The following is an 18,462-nucleotide window of genomic DNA, read 5'->3' as shown; positions in this document are numbered from 1 at the left end:
AGGGAGCTGGAAGCACCAAAAAGGACTGAAAGAGCCTGCTCCAAGTCTGCTATGGTTCACTGCTGGGGCTGCAGAGCTGGCCAGCTTTCTATCAGGCCCCTGAGATGGCTCTATCAGCAAGGGGAGGAATGCAAGGTCTGAGTCACTGTGCAAACATGAGAGGAGCTTAGAGCATAGCACTCTGCTCTGACAGAGCACTGTGCTACACTGCCAAAAGGAAGGAGAAGTGTAAACATGGGAAGCATCTGAAGGTGCCTAAGTTTTAAGTCACCATGAAGAGCTAACAGTAAATCTGGAAAATAAGCTCATCCTGTACCAGAACACAATTTTCCCAAATATTTTTGGATCACAGATTACTGCCAGCTGCTTTGACCATCACATCTTATCAGCAAATTTTAACAGGTAGTTCTAGATACTATGTTTCTGTAATTCTTTGGCCCAGCCTCCTAGAGCAGTAAAGATCTCTGGATTACAGCCTAGCAACTGGTTTTCCAAAAGAAACCCATAGCCTTTACTTTCACAGAGGCTGTTTCTGCATGCTTTAAGATTTGACAATTACAAAGTAGGGCAAGATGCAATTCACCCAGCATATGGGAACACAAGCCCAGAAAAGAAATTGTCAAGATAAAAAACCTTTCTGACATAGAGTTTCTTTCCACCTGACTGATCACTCTTTACGTAACGCAAAGAACAACCTCCTCCTTACTCCAGACCTTTATCAAGCAGGCAGGTTTGGTTGTGGTGTGTAAAGATAACAATTCTGTCTCAGGCAATAGGGACAGAAGTCTGGCTTCCAGACCTGAAAGTATAAACTGCTACAGCTGTTCAGCTGGGCCTACCACAGGCCACAGCTTCTGCAGATCCTACACAAGCCAAAGCCGGTTACAGGCAAACCTTCAGGAACACCGGGCCTGTTTGTCAGCAACAGCCTGTCTGGTGTACCCAGAGCACACTGTGAGGGTCTTTTCAATAGCAGTTCTACTGAACACTAGAAAAAGCAAGAGACAAGGGAAAAATTAAAGTCAGTGATGGAAAAAGGTTGATTCTCTGATTCGCTGGTCTTCTATAGCCCCAACCAAAAGTGGCTAAAGCTGCATATTCAACCCTCCAATCAAGGTGCAAAAATAAGAGTGAATGAAAGAAAACATCGTGGTGAACAGAGCCACTGGTGTTACATGAAAAAATCCCACAAACAAGTACTCAAGGACTGGAACCAGTACTCCAGGATTCCCCCCAAGAAAACTGGCCAGAACCAACTTACTTTCTCTCAGATCTGCCTGCATGGCTCCTTGTCCATACTCAGGCACTGGTGAAAAAGATGCATAAAGGAGAAGTAAGGTGGTAGAAATGTGGAAGTCAGGACAAAAGAAGAAATTAAGTGTTATTATATTCAGGAATAACTATGAAGATAGACATTCTAAAATGATTGTCTAAACATTGCAGGGAAATGTCTCTTCAGAGAAATGGAGGACAAGCAGCTGTGGGTCAGGTGTCAAATCAGCTTTAGTGAGAAAGAAATTCAGGTGGGGAACTGAGAAAGTTACTGCACAAACAAAGAGCAGCATATCTTCCTGCTGCAGCCAACAAGCAGAAATAGGAGGGGGTGTGATCCGTGATTGGAGAGGGCTACAAAACCTCATCGCTTGATTCTACCGATTCACAATTTTCTAAAAATGACCAGGTTTTTTTGTGTCTCTTGCCTCCTAGTGCATCATCCCAGCCTCAGTGGGAAGTGAGAAACTCATGTGATTTGCTGTCCATGGCTAAGACCTAAGAAAGGACTGCAGGGTGTTGAAGGTACAACATTCACTTAGTGGCTTAACAGAACTGTCAAGTATTGAAAGGGGAAACACCTCTGTTAGACACTTATCTCCCAGAAAAGCCTTAGTGTAACAGCTACATCACAAAAACAGAACACAGAAATCGTTCCAAGTGTCTACATATAGAAAGAAAGGGGAGAACACTTCATAATGAAAGCCCAGCAAAAGCAATTATTGTGAACAAAACCCATCAGTAAGCCAGGGGAGAAGGCAGCAGGCAGCGGATGCGCGTGGAACAGAAAGAACCAAGGCACATCTCACTTGTGATTCATGAAAACAGAGTAGCCCAGGTAACACCCCCTGTGCCATGGGCCATGGTCAGCGTGTCACCCTGGCTGGTTTCTCTCTGCTCAGTGTTGCACCTCTCAACACACTCAATACTGATTGGCAGCATGTAAAGCAAAGCACCATCAACCAGCACATACTTCCTTGGCCCTCTATTTCACATCTCCTTAGCAACATGCTGGAGATACCCACACTGTCACGGGGTGACACGGAATATCTCCAGCAAGAGCTAAATCTCCTTTCCCATATCAGGCACATAAGCTGGGACAGCTGTACACAAATTCCCCTTTCAGATGAACTTACTGGGTTCAGAAGCACCGTCAGGAAGAGTTCACCACCACGAATGCTCTTGTCCAACTCCTTTGAGCCACCAGGATATTCATTATAGAAGATAGTGTGTGTAAAAAGACCACAGGTCTGTCGAGGCAGAACCTGGCAGTATCAGAAAAAGGCAAAGTTAGACAAGAGGCAGATGCAGAAGAATCTGTATGAGAATGAGTCAAAACAGCACTTTATGGATCACTATTAAGAGTAAAGGGTCTAAGTGACATAGGTTCAGAGGACTCTTGCTATTCTTCCTAACCACTGAGCTCATCACACCGCAAACAAGCCACTGGCATTTCAGTTTAGTCTTGATGGGTCTGGTTTTGCTCTCCATTCAGTACTGACCCCTGAATTTTTCTGAGAAACACAGAACTGGCTTTAGCCAAGTTTTTTTCTTTGCCTCACTTAATGATTTTGGAAACACTGGTGATATTAAGATTAATGTCTCTGATGAAGGTCATGAGAAGACCGTTCCCTGGGCAGAAAAGTGGCTCTTCTGTGCTTACCATGATTCCATTATGGATGAATCCACGCCGGTACCGGGCAGGCCGTAGGTGTGGGTATTCCTCTGTGCTCGTTACTTGGATGCTCCAAACAGACTTCCATGCCTCATAGAGTTGTGTGTGGACAGGATAAACCCCAGAATGATGCGGGGCTACAGCATAGCCCAAGTCTGTGGGAATCCCATGCTCCTGGAAGCAGAATACACAACTGGATAATTTGGTATTTAACTAATAGCCCTAATAAGGATCATATTTAGCAACAGCATCCAAGTTGGAGAAAGATGACAGAGAAACATGAAAACTCTCTGGACTGGGAAACCTGAAATAACACTTGTACTTCTTGTTTTATGCATCTGTAGAAATATAAGGGCAATTCTGTACCAACAAGGACATTCAGCACTGGTAACAGCTGCTGTAAGAATGGTCATGTAGCTTGCAGGTGTGACAGATCAGATTAATTCAGAACCCTCAGGTCAGGCCCCCTGGTTACTACAAACTAATCAATCCTGTTAAGTGACACATCTTACGCCCACAATACCTAGATGTGAGTCACCAGAGAAGGAAAACAAAATTTCCTTAACTGATATAGAGAAAAGGAAGATGACTGGGATCTGGATTGTCTCTAGCAATTCAAAGAAAAGCAGACATAGAGCAAGAGACTATTGAGGGTGAAGATATGGGATCTGGAGCTATATTGAAATGACAGGAAATTTCTGAATTTCTTGGGTTTTAATTCCACTATGTGGTTCTGGTAACAATATCAATGATGACAGCTCTGCCCTGGCAATGCACGATAAAACCAGAGCCCCTAAATGAAGCAGTAACCTTCTCTGACTGCTAGCCTGTCTTATGTTAAATATGTGTAATTGTGTTCTGTGCTTTGTCTCTCTTTGCAAAAGACTGCACCGTTATTTAACCAGGAAAAGGAGGAGCCTAAATAGTTTCTATAACGCTGTGACTCTGCTCTGCATTCAAGACCATTCCTAATCTATGTGTGTCACAGGAACACAAGACAGCAGCCTGCTATTCCCAAGGGGATTACCATCAAAAGAACCAAACTAGAGGTAAAGAGAACATTTCTTCTCAGAGAAACACATATGTTGTATTCAGCTCTGAGCTGTAAGAGCCAAACATACATTGTTCCATCAATGCAGGAAGTTCAAGGCTTCCCTCTCCTCTGCCAAAACCCAGGGAATTTCCTCTGTGCTTCCTAGATAAGTAACTTCCTTCAGCATTGTCTGGAAGGCCTGAAGAAGGGCCATTAGCAGACAGAGCATTTTATACTTATACTACTGACCAGGTGACTTCCTTACAGAGCCACTCTGAGTAAGGATGGAAAAGGAAATCCTTTCTCACTACCAGAGTTTGTAAATTAATTGCATTTGGATGGTAATACTACAAGTTCACACCTCAGGAAACAAGAGCCTTGGGATTTGCACCCTGGAATGTAGCAGAGCTGCCTGGGGCCATGCAGGTGCTGGGAAACGTTTCTCATCTCAGGGGCAGGCATGTGAATAGTGTTTCTTGCCTCAAGACAGCAGGAGCCACACATCAATTTGAGCTTCCAGAACTGCCTTGCTTAAATGCAGCTGAATTACTAGACTAGTATTTGGGTTCACTGGGGTCCAAACAGCTATTCCAAGAGAAAAAAACGTTTAAGGATTAGCACTGTAAAGGAAATAAACTGCAATGCTCCTTACAACAGCAAACTGCTTGTTGAGCTTCATCTGCTCAGCCAACACAGTGACATTGTGGAAAAGATGAGGCTGCATGTGACTCCACATGTGAGGGAACCACCAGAACTCCTTCCTGTGCTTGAGCAGCATGTCATCCCCTTCATCTTCCTCATCTGTACCTACAGAAAGCAGAAAAGGAAGTGCAAAATCAAAAGGCAGAAGAGGGCCTCGGCCTCAATGTTTAAAAGCAGTGGCTAATCCCCTGCAACGCTGAGTCGTTCCAGCAGTCATGCTCTAATGCATTACACACCACACACACCAAGGAGGGGGCTGCATGCAGGTGCTGGGACAAAGGACTCCAGGGGCTTACCTGTGTGGTAGAATTTCCCTGAGAAGCCCAGGTTGAAGGTGAAATTTGGGACTAAAGTTCTCAGCTTATTCTGGGTGCTCAGTAAAGCCTGTTTGAACAAAGGAAAAAGAAATGTTCACATTCATATTTTTTCTTCTGTAACATGTCTCTGTGCTGTACTAGTGCCCAGTTAAGTATGAAGAGGTATCAAAGGAGATGGGACTCAAGCACTGTTTCCCTTGGAGTGGAGCAGAAGAGGTAAGTGCTCCTCATACAGAGTCTTGGAGAAGTTCTGCTGTACTAAATGATGCCCCTTTAAAACCACAGTCAGATCATGCTCTCCACTTCAATGTGAAGGACCCAAGGTGTCTGTGCTAAGGCAAAGGAACAATAAATCTCACTTGAAAGCAACAGATTCTTTACACTTTACAGATTCAACCTCAATGCTCCCTTCCTCTCCCATGTTGGCTGGGACTTTGCTAATGAACCTCTGCCCTTTCTCAGTCTATATGCTAATGAAAAGGAGGATGGGGCAGCCCATGGTAGACAGATGAAGAAAAAGAAGTCAATAATATAAACAGTAACTAAGTGATTCAAATGGAGGGGGCTTTTATTTGGAGGGAAAGCTGGATTCTCAGAACTACCCATATAACAAGTCCTGCCACAGCAGAGAGGTATCCCTGACTTTGTGATCCCTTGAAAGTGCCAATATTTTGTAGCATTAAAAGTTTCCTGGATTCTGGGAAGAAAATCTGGGAAAGCCAACATTCACAATCCTCACATCTCTTACAGGTTCTCTCGTGCTCACCTGCGATTGCTTTAAATGTCCAAAGCAATTGCTTTAACCAAAAGGAAGGTGCCTTGTGCCACGAACCTCAGGGTCCAGCAGCGTACAGAGTAAGACAGCACACAGCCTTGACAGAAAAAAACCAAACCAAAAAACAAACCCCAGAGGTTCAGTGTGTCACAGACAAGTAAGACACAAACTAATTCTAGTCACATTTATTCTGCTGGAAAACAATAAAAAGAGAGGAGACGAACGCTCTGCTGCTACCTGTGTGCTTTAGGGAAATGTCACTGGTACATCTCCCTGTGGGAGAATTCTTAATCAAACAGGGGCTGGCAGGAGGGCTGTTGGCAGGTGACAGACATGGTCCTTGCCTGGGCTGCTTAGGTTTTAATAGCTTTTCTCAGAAAGCAATGGATCAGTGGCTGCACCAAGGTGAAGGTGATGACCTCTCAACAGCAGACTTCGGCTGGATGCAATCACACAGGAAACGTGGAATATAACTCTGGGGAAAGCACACAGACCTATCAAACTGTGCAGGGAAGATGAACAGATCTTCCTGCATCAGCTGCCCTTCCCCAGCCCCAAGAAGCATAAAACAGCACTGCAGGGTGCCTTCACATGGCTCACACTCCATAGGAACTGTTTGGGTGTGCCACTCCCTCAGTGGTGCAAGTGCACTCACAAAAGGCAGACTCTCATTCCGTGGAGGTGCCTTGACACCAACCTCCTATGGATAACCTGACAAATCACTGCTCTCACTGATACATCAAACCAGCGTTAACCAAACACTGGTCATCACGTAATTTTAAAAATTACTTCTGTAGTTCACTTCAATCACCCATTCACTGCAAACATATGCTGAGCAGTTTTACAGCCAAGGCAGGCAGTCCATGACCACAGCAAGGTGGGAAGACCAGACAGATTCCATGTGCAGTGCTACAAGACACTCTCAATGCTCTCTGTGAGGGAACCAAGCTTTCAGACTTTTCCCTACACACACACTTAATTGCCTGTTCCTCATTCCCACATCCACACAACAGTGACATCCAAAGCAGCCTGGGACAAATTTCAAAGATTTCAGCTTTTCCATGGCCACTTGCCTACCGCATCTTTACCTCAGTCCCCACCCAAGAACAGTAACTTGATCAATGTAAGGTATGTGACATCTCCAGAACCTATCACAGACAGTGCTTTTAAGAAGTGACATGCCAGCAACACTGATGGCTGAAGCCTCCTTTGCAGCACAAGATCCAGAACAGGCAATAAGAGGTCAAGTTCCCCTTATGCACCCCAGCAAGACACAAGCACCCCACACATCAGGGAGCACAGACTAAGAGCTGTGCACCTCTCCTTGGAGACGCACCTGTCTGTCCAGATGATGGTTTACAAGATCACTTCAAATCTGGGACCAGCACCTGGAACACATCACCCCGTAACTCAGACAGGAAAGTGCCACTTTCTTTCCTTTCTCCAGAGCTGTCCCAAGCCTCACCACTTCCCTCTGCTGCCCTGAAAGGCACATCCAGTTCCCCAAGCCTGGGTAGGAAAGTGGTGGGAGGAAAGACAGCGGTTAAGAGGCTTAGCATTCCTCTGCACAGAAAGAGATTTAAAGCCTGGCTGGGGTTACCATGACAACACATCTGTCTGATAATAAATCCCAAAAAGCCCTGCTCCAGCAGGCTGCAATCCTTTGTGTCCGGGGAGGGACCAGAGCGGAACTGTGGGGGCCCCAGAAATTCAGAGACTATGGAGCCCTGTGGAGTCCTGCTTTCCTGGCAGGTTTATTGCTAATCGCGTGCCATCCCTCTGCTGATGCGGGTCCATGTCACAGGCACATCCCTAGGGTGGCACAGCATAGGTTTGAAGAAATGTCTTTCCTCTGAATATGATAAAGGAGACTAAAGTGCCAGTATTTGGATGTTTGTTCCAACACATTATGCATTCCCTGTTCCCTGGTTCCACACTGGTGCCGAGAGGTCTGTGAGCCATAGTAGGGTGCAATAATGCAGGTGTGGGAACGGGCTGGGAGATGGCACTTGTCTCTGCACTGTGTTTCTCTTTCATAAAGTAGGATGAATATGACAGTACTAATCATATCTAACAGGTGATTCAAGTGGCATTTCATTTATATCCATAATGTGCTCTGAGACTCTTAAACAAAAGGCAATCAAGAAATGCGGAGCAGGCTACGCATTAAGAGAGAAAACAGCCAGATGTGAACAGATCTTCACATGCATATTTAGGAAGTTCAGTTGCTCACAGGATATGAGAGAGGGCTAGCATTTTAGCTATCCCCCACCTCTAAAGAGCAGACTTTCTTCCCCTAACAAACTGCCCCTCAATCCATCCAAGTATCTCTTTTTATATTTTTTATCTGTTTTTTTATTTTATGTTTTATTTCAAAAAGCCTTCCAAGGTACGAGCCTGACCACTAAGCAGCCAGAAAGGCCCCTGCCCCAGCTAAGCTCCCTGCTAGAAGCCCTGCAAGGCTCACTCCAGCAAGGCACAGATGGAGTCTCCAAAGAGATTCCCAGCACTGGCCACAGGAATTCTTAAGCCACATCAAGGCCAGACCTGCTTCATGCTTGTCACAGTCTATCAGAGAACATCCACTGCAATGCACAACCCATATTTTTGGAGTCTTTAGTACTTAACTGGGGCAGCCAGGCTGCAGGCCCAAGTGACAGAAAACTACATTCCAATGCACATTTCTGGACACAATGGAAAAAACGTCTAAGCTTCACTCTGATGTTTGATGCCCATCACTTTTAAAAAGGCTTTTTAATAATCTCAAATTATGAGAAATATTTACTTCTAAGCAAATGTTAGGGAAAAAAGTTTAATATTGTGCCTTTTGTCACAGTATGTTAAAAATCTCTATCATCTCACTGACAGATCTGCAAAGATTTACTCCACAGTCACTACAAGCTCTTGATGTCATCCAGGGGAAATAAAAACTCTCCTCATTCTAGGAGTGAGGAAGAAATCAGGGAAAGCCACAGCACTCTGACTGTATTGGGAGCTTCCTTAGGACCTAATCCTTTTCTAAGATAACAGGGTGTCCTTGGCATTGGAGTAATACAGGGCTAAATCTTCATGCAACTCTGCTTTTTAAGCTACAAAATTTTTAACTTCCAGAAGTGTTTGCAGAGAATTTAGTCGCTCCACACAAACCCTAAATGTTATCTATCTCAGGTCCCTCTAACAAGAGGCAAAAGAAAAGGAGGAAGTAATGCTGAGAGTCAGATGCTGGGAAAAGAGAAAAACATTACTCTAAGAAAAAAGTACATGGACAAATGAAGAGAAACAGATGATAAAAAATGGAGGAAGCAAGCTGAGTGCTTTTACAGCCTCTCCTCAATGCTCATGCAAGCCATACTAGGAACATGTGGCAGAAACACATTCTTGGCAGATACTGCCCTTGTGGGCCCTGGCAGCGTGTTCTTGAAAGGAGTTCCTGCAGTTTTCTTACCACCCAGCAGCAAGCACTGGCAGAGCTCAAAACATCACTGGCAAAAAAGAAAGCTCTCATGGTACTGGTATTTCTACCTGCCCTGCAATCTTAGAATCAGGGAGTTAGGAATTGCTGAGTACTTCAATTGCAGGTAAGATCATCCTCTACAAATTAGAAAGGCAAGAGCTGGCTGACAGCCACCCTCACTAGGTTCTCTCTTCTGCACCCTCACCATTCATAATCCAAAATAAAATTACTGTGCTTGATTTTCACTTAGCTTGCTCTCAGACTCACTAGCAATGATTGCTCACTATTTATGCCCTTGTAGAGATTACCAGCAAAAGAGGAAAAAACTCATCTACTTAATCTTCTTTCCTCATACCTAAAGATGGCCAGAAAGGATCACAAAAGCCAGATCCTTCTGCATTAGAAATGGCTTGTCTTCGGTAGCCAGTTCCATGGGGCTTTGGTAAATTCCAAGGATTATGATTTTAGAAGAGACTGAATGTGGAATAAATTGAGAAGAGAAGGGATTCTCTGAGATTTTGTTTTGTTAATTATGTGCAGTTCAAATCTCTGGTAACTGTACAAAGGAAAAACGTTTTCTTTGTGCAACTTCCAACTGTTCCACTTCTATTGAGGACTGCAAGCTGCTGCTGCAGCCCTTCAGCAGAAACAGGAACTCAAGGGTTATCATCTTTAAAGTAAAAGCAAGCACAATTCCTTTTTTTCTTGTTAAAGAAGAAAGCTATTCAGGTCTCCTTTAAGCATCACAAATAAAAACATTCATCTTGTGTAAGACATGTACCATGAGCATACATTTGATCAAATTATATTTGGTGCTTTCTTTTAATACCCGTTTTGTCTGGGAAGGCCTCTGAACGTGGACCTGCATATGGCAAACAGGCTCACTGGGACAGCAAAGTCAATTTTATACCTTCACACAACATCCAGTCTTCAAACCACTACCCTGACCACGTAATATAAGCTTTGAGATAAGGAGCTGTATGTTGAGATAACAGCCTTGAAACAGAGCTTTCATATAAAAGGCCAAAGAAAATGCCAGCTGTTCTGTTACTGTTATATCCCCTTCTCTCCCCATGGTGAGAGACTATCAACAAATCCATGTAGTTATTTCTCGCTTTTAAAAAATAAAAATTCATTAACCTCGCGTGGCTCTGCAATCAGAGAGCTTCTTTTAAATGGATAAATCTGGGTTTTATCTACTTTGCCTGAGATTTGCTGCTTACTGATCACAGATTATTCCTCCATTTCACCCTGTTAAAACCCAAACAAAGCATCTTTTGGAATAATCTTGTCTGGGTTTGTTTTTAACATCACTAGAGCAGCCTCTGTTCCCAAGAGCTTTGGCCACCTATCCTGCCTTCCCACATGGGTCTGCAACCTGCACAGACACTACAGAGGTGAGAATCTCTGCTGGTTTGGACTAGTGGGTGTAGGGCCTGCTTAGGATCAAGATAAAACTGTGATCCTTCACCAAAAAAAGAAATTAAAAAAAAAAAAAAATCTTTCAGAACATTTCAGCACTTCAAAACACAGGGACACTACAGTGAAATGAAGAAAATTTTAGCATTTTCCTTCAATAAGTATTACATACAACTGTTCCATTTTCCTACACCTGTACACTAGGAAACACTTCTTCTATGCCTGTTTGCTTAGAATGTAATGGTCAAAGTTGCTCTAAGGAATTATTAAAGAATGAAGCAAGCGAAACAGTGGCATGCAGTTAAGAGTTCCTTCAGACACACAGCTTCAAGTGATTTGAAAAGATCAAGTTAGCTCCAAACAGAATGTAGGCTTTTCCTTTCCCCCAGACTAAACTTGGATCAGAAACAAAACATAGAATCTTGAAGTCCTAAAACCTTGGAGATTATAAACTAAGACATATCCTGCATGGATGCATAAAACATGTAGGAAAGGTGGTTATGACTCCTCAGGATGTGGAAGAGGGCTCTTGGGAACATGTAACAGGTAAGGTTCAGGTAAGGGGCCAAACCTGTACAACAGTATTCTGTCTTACACCTTTGCCTCAAATATTTTGCGCCTTGGATGTAAGTTTAAAGGGTGCTTCACCTTGAAGCTGTTTTGGAAACATGCTAAAGCAGTTGCTGTCACAGGCTTACCATCATCGTGGGTGGAGCCATCCAGGACTCACCTGAGGGCAAGTGCTGAATGGGAATCCAGAGTATTCAGCTGTGAACAACCTCAGCACACCAGAGAAACAGACAGTGTACCTGCCTTAATGGCTACAAACCAGAACTGATGGGGAACATACAAAGGGAAGTCCTTGGCTCCATGAAGCATCACACGCACATGTATCACAAACTTAACACCTTATCACATACTTTCAAGGGCATGGAGAATCAGAAGGGGTACTTATCTTCTGCCTACTTATTTTTATCTTTGTCTGTCTCAGTTCCCTCTCCTCCACAAAATCTGTCTCTTACCCATAACCTTTCCTAATAAGGTCACTATTATTCCAGGAACTGCCAAGGAAAGTAAACCACAAAGATGGCATCTCTCTTTCCCAATCGTGAGGCCACAGAGCTGGTTCTCATGAAGGCTTGGTCTGACCGTGTTTCTCTGGTGAATTTTTTTTCTATTCCCTGTCCAGGGATGAGGGTTGCTTGTAGCAGACATGACGGGGGGGGCAAAGGGTTAGAGAAAACCCCTCCTTTCCCAATTTAGTTGTTTGTGTGCTGAAAAGCTAGATGGCTACAATAGAGACTGCATCAGTTTGCATGGACTGGCCTACAGTTTTGTAATATAATATATGCAGTTTATACATATCAACAATAATAATAAATACATTTTTCTGTTCTATTCTAACACAACTTGTCTTTTCCTTTTGAACAGCAGAGTTTACAGCTACAAATAGGTTGGCATAGGAAACCTGCATATACTTGTTCCCTACATTAAAGGGGAGACAGAATAGACTGCCACAGGCATCCTCCTCTTAAACTGAAAGAGGCCAGCTCCTGAAGTGCTCCATTTAAAGGTGTAGAACTGTTGAGAGCATCACACATGGTGCCTCAGCATCTCTGCAGGCTAATTCTCTGTATGAGTACGACTGCAGCAATCAATGCTTTCCCTCAAATTAAATGCCACCTTGACTTTCCTGGTATAGCACACACTCTAGAAATCCATCTAGAACCACTGGAGGTAGCTACTGTAGGATTTTACCTCTACATCAGATACTTTCATGCGAGTGCCCTCTTTCCCCACAAATATATCATCGATGTCAACAAGGACATAGCGATCAAGTGTGAGACAGAGGCGCTTGCCAGTCAAGTAGGCAATGGCATCCACGAAAATGAGTTTGTGCAGCCAGAAATTGAGGTTATTGCCGAAGAGAACCCGCTGGATCCCATCATGCAGACCCAGGTCCTGCATCACTGTGGCATGTAATGCTTTGTGAGTGGCCAGGTGAGGAATGGATTCCGAGGATTTCGTGCTGGCCAACAGCACTGGCTCATAAGTGCTGTGGTTTGACTGAAACACAGTCCAGTCATCACCAGGCAGAGGACCCTGCTCCACCTCATTAGCCCGGGTGACATAGAGCAGGGGAGCGCTGGGATTGATGTGATAGTCCCGCAGCCCCAAGTTGGAATGTAGGAAAAGGGGGAAACCCTTGAGCTGTGCACTGAGCAGGCTGTTCTCATTGGCTTTGAAAAAGCCTATAATCCCCACTCCATACTCTACACAGTATTTGTCCAGCAGCTCTCGGTTCCAAGCATCTAGATTCACATATTTAAGGATGTTCTCATAGATAATTAGAGCATAGCGTCCTCTGTCTTTGTCTGTCAGGGTGGGCATATCCCCTTTGCCAGGGGCGATCTCTGTCCTGTATTTAAACCGGCTGGATTCCAGGATGGCCACTATTTCCTGCCCCAGCTGGGAGTAAATGCTTTCCACAAAGACAAGCACCACAGGATCTGTGCGCGACGTGTCCACAGACTTCGTGAGCCTCCAGCTGGCTTGCGGTGGGATCAAGATGCGGTGCTGGTTGCTGCAGTCACTGAAGGGCAGGGGTGGTGGCTCCTTGATTTTGGGACTGTTAGTGACGTAATAAGCCAGGATGCACATGGAGATCAGGCTGAAGGCAATGAGCAGCAGGATCAATCTGTGGAGCTCCAGCTGTCGCACGTGCCGCACTACTTTCCACAGCTGAATCATGGTGAGGCGGGCGGCTCACCCCCTCCTCACACTCCGGACTCACGTCGCTCTTGGAATCTCCAGTGCCGCCGTGGCAGTACCCAGCAGCAGCTCACAAAAAAGAAAGAGCAGCTGCAGAGAGAAAAACAGCTAAAGCAAACAGCTACAAGGCTAGACTCCCAGAGATCTGCCATTTATCTCAGGTAACCATGGCCCTCAATTCCCATCGCTCTTTTGCGTGCCTCCTCGGGTTCCTCTCCTCTCAGAAGTCTTTGGAGGAGCAACGTTTCCAGAATCTCGTCTCCAACAGCAAATCAGTCTGTCATTCTGTGCACAAGCAGTTTCAGCTCAGCCTTCCCAGGTGTCCTGTTTCTCATTTAGCTGTTTCACATTCACATGATGGCACCTTCTCTTTGCATCCTGCAATTCAAAAAGAAAAAGTAAATTCTCAGTATGAATTCACGGCATTTAACGGGTCTGAGATGAAAAAGCAGGACTAGCAGATGATAGGTGGGCAGCATCACTCGCCCATCAGCAGGTCTGTTCCCTGGGAAGTCTCACACCCCATTTGTGCAGGAGCTTGACAGAACAACCACAATGGTCCTTGGGAGAAAGATCCCCACAGCGCACAGTGACTCAACATTCACCTTGGGTGAGATTCTCACACACTAAAGCAAACAGAGCCAAGTACCTGGCCTTCCCCCAGCCCTCTGCAAACCACTGAACAGAAAACATGAAACCCTTTTATTCTAGCCTATATTTCAAAGCTAACGAGAGGGCACTCTCTGCAAGGCTGCCCCGTTTGTCCTGGGAACTCATTCTCTTCCAGAGGTCTCAAAATACAGCTCTGGAGAGGCATCATCCCTCAGGCAGCACAGAGGGCGGGGGGCACAGGTGATGCCATGAAGATTTTTTGCCTTTTCTTTTATACCCCTGTTATACCTTTTTACAACTTCTGTATTCCTAGTGCTTTTTGCCTACATTCTTGGACTTGTTTGTTAAGCTAAGAGACTAAACATTTTAGAAGCTTCGTAGCTAGGGATCAGTGTGCCCCAGACCCCAAGGTCCTCTCCAGAACACATTCTGTAAACCAAGATAGAACCATCCAGAGGAAGGTTCCTTGGGGGCTCACTTGAGTCTCTCATTGGGGAATCTTTGATAGATATGCTAATTAGTAAAACCTATAATGTTATACCCGATCTTTGGGGGATATACTCGGTGGGGTGCATCTCGATGCATATGACCTGGACATAGTGCACCTAAGGATCCTTAAAATAAATACCAAGGTTAAATCCCTTTTCCCCTTCTAACTGTGTATGACTCTTGATTTTAAGACCAGGAAAAGGCATCACAGGCTGCCCACGCACTGCACACTTAATTGTTGCCAACTGATTCAGTGGCAGTTGGAGATTAAACATCTCCCGAAACCTTCATCGCCTTCTCTCATATGCCACTGAAGAACACGAAGCCAGTTTTAAATCACCAACAGCATGACATAAATTTGGGCTGGTCTCAAATACATGAAAGCTTTTTGTTACGAAGCTCTCTCACCTCCTGCTTTGTGTTCATGGCAGCAGACTATTTCACCATATGTTGTTATTTTTCCAGGAAAAAATGCCCAACAAAGACAACAAATACCAAATAATCTAAAACAAACACCAGGGAAACTAACTAAATTGCACCTTGCTTTAAAAATAAAGTAAAAATCACAGTGAAGTCTTTTCTCCCTTACTGGCAGTGTGGCTTACCCACAGCAATACCCTGGTGCCTTTCTTGGCATACAAGCACATTTTTGGGGCACACCTGTTGCCTCCCCCAGAACAATGCAAGAACACCCTCAATGCCAGATGCTGCTCACCAAATCAGTCATGCTGACTATGGGCTCTCTGTAAAAATCACCTTTTTTCTTTAAAAACCTTTTTCAGTCACCCCCCCAACTTCTGCAGACGTGCTCCACCACATATAGACCCTCTAACCACCTGCTCAACTGCCACAGTTTGCAACACCAGGAGGCACAAGAAAACAATAGCAAATAACATTACCCAAACAGGTCTTCATCCTTTCTCCATTCCTCCAATTTCTGTTACTACCATTCTGATAAAACAAAGAATATGAGGAGACCAGTTTGTCTGTGAGTTTAAGGCATACATAAAGTTCTTATATAGTAACGCCAGGGGTTTCTAACAACTGGCTCCACCAGAAAAGGAACTACTTGTGAGACAGATGCTTATTTTGCTCCACCAGAATTTACTTGTGAAACAGATGCTTATTTGTAATTTGTATTGCTAGACAGAAAAAAATCCTTCTGAGTCAGGGAAAATATCAGTTTATAGATGAGGCCAAAAGTCCCACTTAAAAGACTCCCACCAGGCTGTTTTCCAAACTGTTGTTGCAGCCTGAAGCAGAGACAAAAACCACAAACAGATTTTATATGAAGAGATATAATACTGCTAACTTTATGACGACAGATGGAAAAGTCAGAGTGCTCTTTACACAAGCCCTACAATGATCATTATCTCAAACAGCTCCTCTGCTATAAGCTCAGCAGAGCAGGGACTGCTTTGTGTAGCGCACAATGAAACCTTAGCCCTGATGAGGTCTTCAGAATAGCTGTAGACTGTCAATGTAAAGTATATCACACAATTTTCTACTGGAGAAACTGAAACACAACAAAACTTACTGAAGGTTGCACTGCAACACAGCAGATGAATCAGGATTTTTGGTAAAATTATCCCTGTTCCCAAGATTCCAAATGGATTGGGTCTCCATTCCCAAATGGCCCTCTGTAATGACAGAGCTGGCTTTGGAAATCCAGCTCAGTCAGCAACAATAAGCTGTGTTTTCTTCATCACAACCGATCATCTTTCAGTTTTGTCTCTACACACTGTTAACTTTTTACTGGAAAAAGGACAGGGGAGAGAAGGTGAAAAAATACTATATGAAGATGTAAAAAACAGAACTTGTATAGTTTTCTCTTTTTCTTGCTACTGAAGTGACAACTGATGTTGAATACATGATTCCCTGGACAGAACACAGAACATGACTTCTAATTCCAGCTCGAGTCAAGTTCAGTCCCTGTAATACACCAGGAATTCCAGAGCATCAGCATAGTACCCAAAATCATGTGCTACCTTTCAAAAGCAATGAGGAAAACAGCCTTTCCACCTCCACAACAAGCCCTTCCCATCTCAATGACTCTGCAAGGAAGACCCCAATGTTACCACCTTCCTGCTTGGCATTGCAGCTCCAAAGTTGCAAAGAGGCAGAAGGCAGCAGAGGCAGAATTCAGCAGGGCAGAGAAAAGTAAAATAGAAACATATTAAAAATGCTGTATCTTTTTTATGAGGTGAATTCCTTGTAAGGCAGAGTAATACAAGCTCCATGCATATCACAATGTTCCATACATGAGAAGTAATCTACACTGTACTCCTGTGGAACAAATTCATGCTCAACACTTCTCTCAGGTTCCAGTAATAGTCAATTTTGATGGAGAAAACCGAGAATTCCAAGTTATTGTCTTCCCAAATAACTCACTTCCTTTTGCTTTTCAATCCCACTGAATAAAACAGAAACATACAACTATTCGGGATTTAAAGATTCACTATCTTAACATGCATTACACACAAAGTTGTTTTTGCAGGAGGAAATAATGTAAAGAGAAACTCAGGAGCCCAAATGTTACTTGTATGAATTTCCAAGCATGTGTTTCTGAGGTAGAATTTGTAATCTAAACACCAGGATAATGGTAAGAAAATCAAGAAAATGCTGACTTATGCAAAAGCCTGGCAAGGTTCTACTTTTACAACTCTTTATCCCCAAAGCATCACCATGGAGAACACTTCTCTTCCCTGGTTGCACTCATTCATCTCTCCAACTTAATTTTTACTTTTTAACCGATTCTGTTTTGTGAAGAACTGTAGCTTCAGTTTCCCAGTTATCAGTTTAAAGATGAAAATTACAGGACAACTGGATTATTCTGTAGAATAAGAATGAAACCAGAGTTTAAGTTAGGCTGCCACACCTGCAGTGCCCAGCTGAGGGGCACCAGGGAGAGGAACCCCCTTTTCTGGGCACTTCTGAATCACAGCAGTGTTTTGATAACAATGATTCCATTCAAGCCTCTAGCGAAGCTCCCAAACAAGCCCCCATTTGTTACATGGGTGAGCTCGAAAAAACAAATTAAAAAAAAAAGGCCTGTATCAGATTGCTGCTCAAGAATCTGTCAGCTCCAATCTCTTTAACAAGGCTTCACAGCCAGAGGGCATGCCAGCTGGCACAGGATGCATTTCTTTCTTTGGGGACTGCATCAGCTGGTTTAGGTTCAAACGAAAAGAGGGAAAAAAAAGCAACAAACAAATACACTGAACAAAATTTATATTAAAAGGCGAGAGCTGTCAGAAACCAGTCATACTCAAAAAGCTCAAAAATATCTATACTGGAGAAAGAAAAGAAAAAAAGAATCATGGTGAAAATTATACCCTTTTAAAGGAAAAGAAAATTCCTGTGTCCTCTTTTGACATCAAACTCCTGGGAATCTAACACCACAAAAAATCCCAAGTTTACAGATAAATTGAGGTCCACTCTGAACTCCTGCCTGGACTACCTAAGTGTGAATTGTGGGAGGTGGCAGTCAGAATGCACAGCAAGAGTGAAGTGCTCAGAGGTCCAAGGACGCAGGCTCAGCAGGCACCCGTCCTGCCAGAAAAGCATCTCTAGATCAGAGAGCATCAGCTGTAAGGTCAGCTACCCCAGAGATCACCAGCATTGAGACAAAGGCTTCATCAAACTTAGATGTTCTGTTTCCTAGTGATATACAGTGTTAATGTGAAACATAAACTGCTTTGTGAATTATCAGCTGCTAAGCCACATGGCAACTGATGTGATATGAAAGCAAGATAACAACCAGAACCATGTGGTTTTAACATCTGATCTCCAGATATTTCCAGTGCTTGGAAATTATTGTGGGAGATCACTGCAAACGCTCAGGACCAGCACTTAGCCAAAACCAATGACCAGAATATAAGTATTTGGGCTTCTGGTGCATTCATGACAAGGCACATGGAAGATAATGGGTATCATCTGACA

The 18,462-nt window shown here is 43.8% G+C and overlaps 1 protein-coding gene across 15 annotated transcripts in view; it reads right to left on the bottom strand.

Annotated features, from left to right (window-relative positions):
• NDST2 (N-deacetylase and N-sulfotransferase 2) overlaps positions 1–18,462 on the bottom strand; it is a 138,730-nt gene that overhangs the window by 12,176 nt on the left and 108,092 nt on the right. For all 15 annotated transcript variants that reach the window (XM_069019369.1, XM_069019363.1, XM_069019365.1 and 12 more), the window contains 5 exons: positions 12,406–13,797; positions 4,979–5,066; positions 4,633–4,787; positions 2,936–3,121; positions 2,409–2,537 (listed from right to left, as the gene is read on the bottom strand). In XM_069019369.1, the coding sequence (XP_068875470.1) occupies positions 2,409–2,537; positions 2,936–3,121; positions 4,633–4,787; positions 4,979–5,066; positions 12,406–13,398 (1,551 nt within the window). In that variant the 5' untranslated portion in view covers positions 13,399–13,797. The remainder of the gene's footprint in view (positions 1–2,408; positions 2,538–2,935; positions 3,122–4,632; positions 4,788–4,978; positions 5,067–12,405; positions 13,798–18,462) is intronic.

The sequence above is a fragment of the Aphelocoma coerulescens genome, chromosome 6 (genome assembly GCF_041296385.1).
Source record: "Aphelocoma coerulescens isolate FSJ_1873_10779 chromosome 6, UR_Acoe_1.0, whole genome shotgun sequence".
In the NCBI taxonomy this organism is placed as follows: Eukaryota; Metazoa; Chordata; class Aves; order Passeriformes; family Corvidae; genus Aphelocoma; species Aphelocoma coerulescens.
This window is presented reverse-complemented; position numbering and strand designations above follow the sequence as displayed.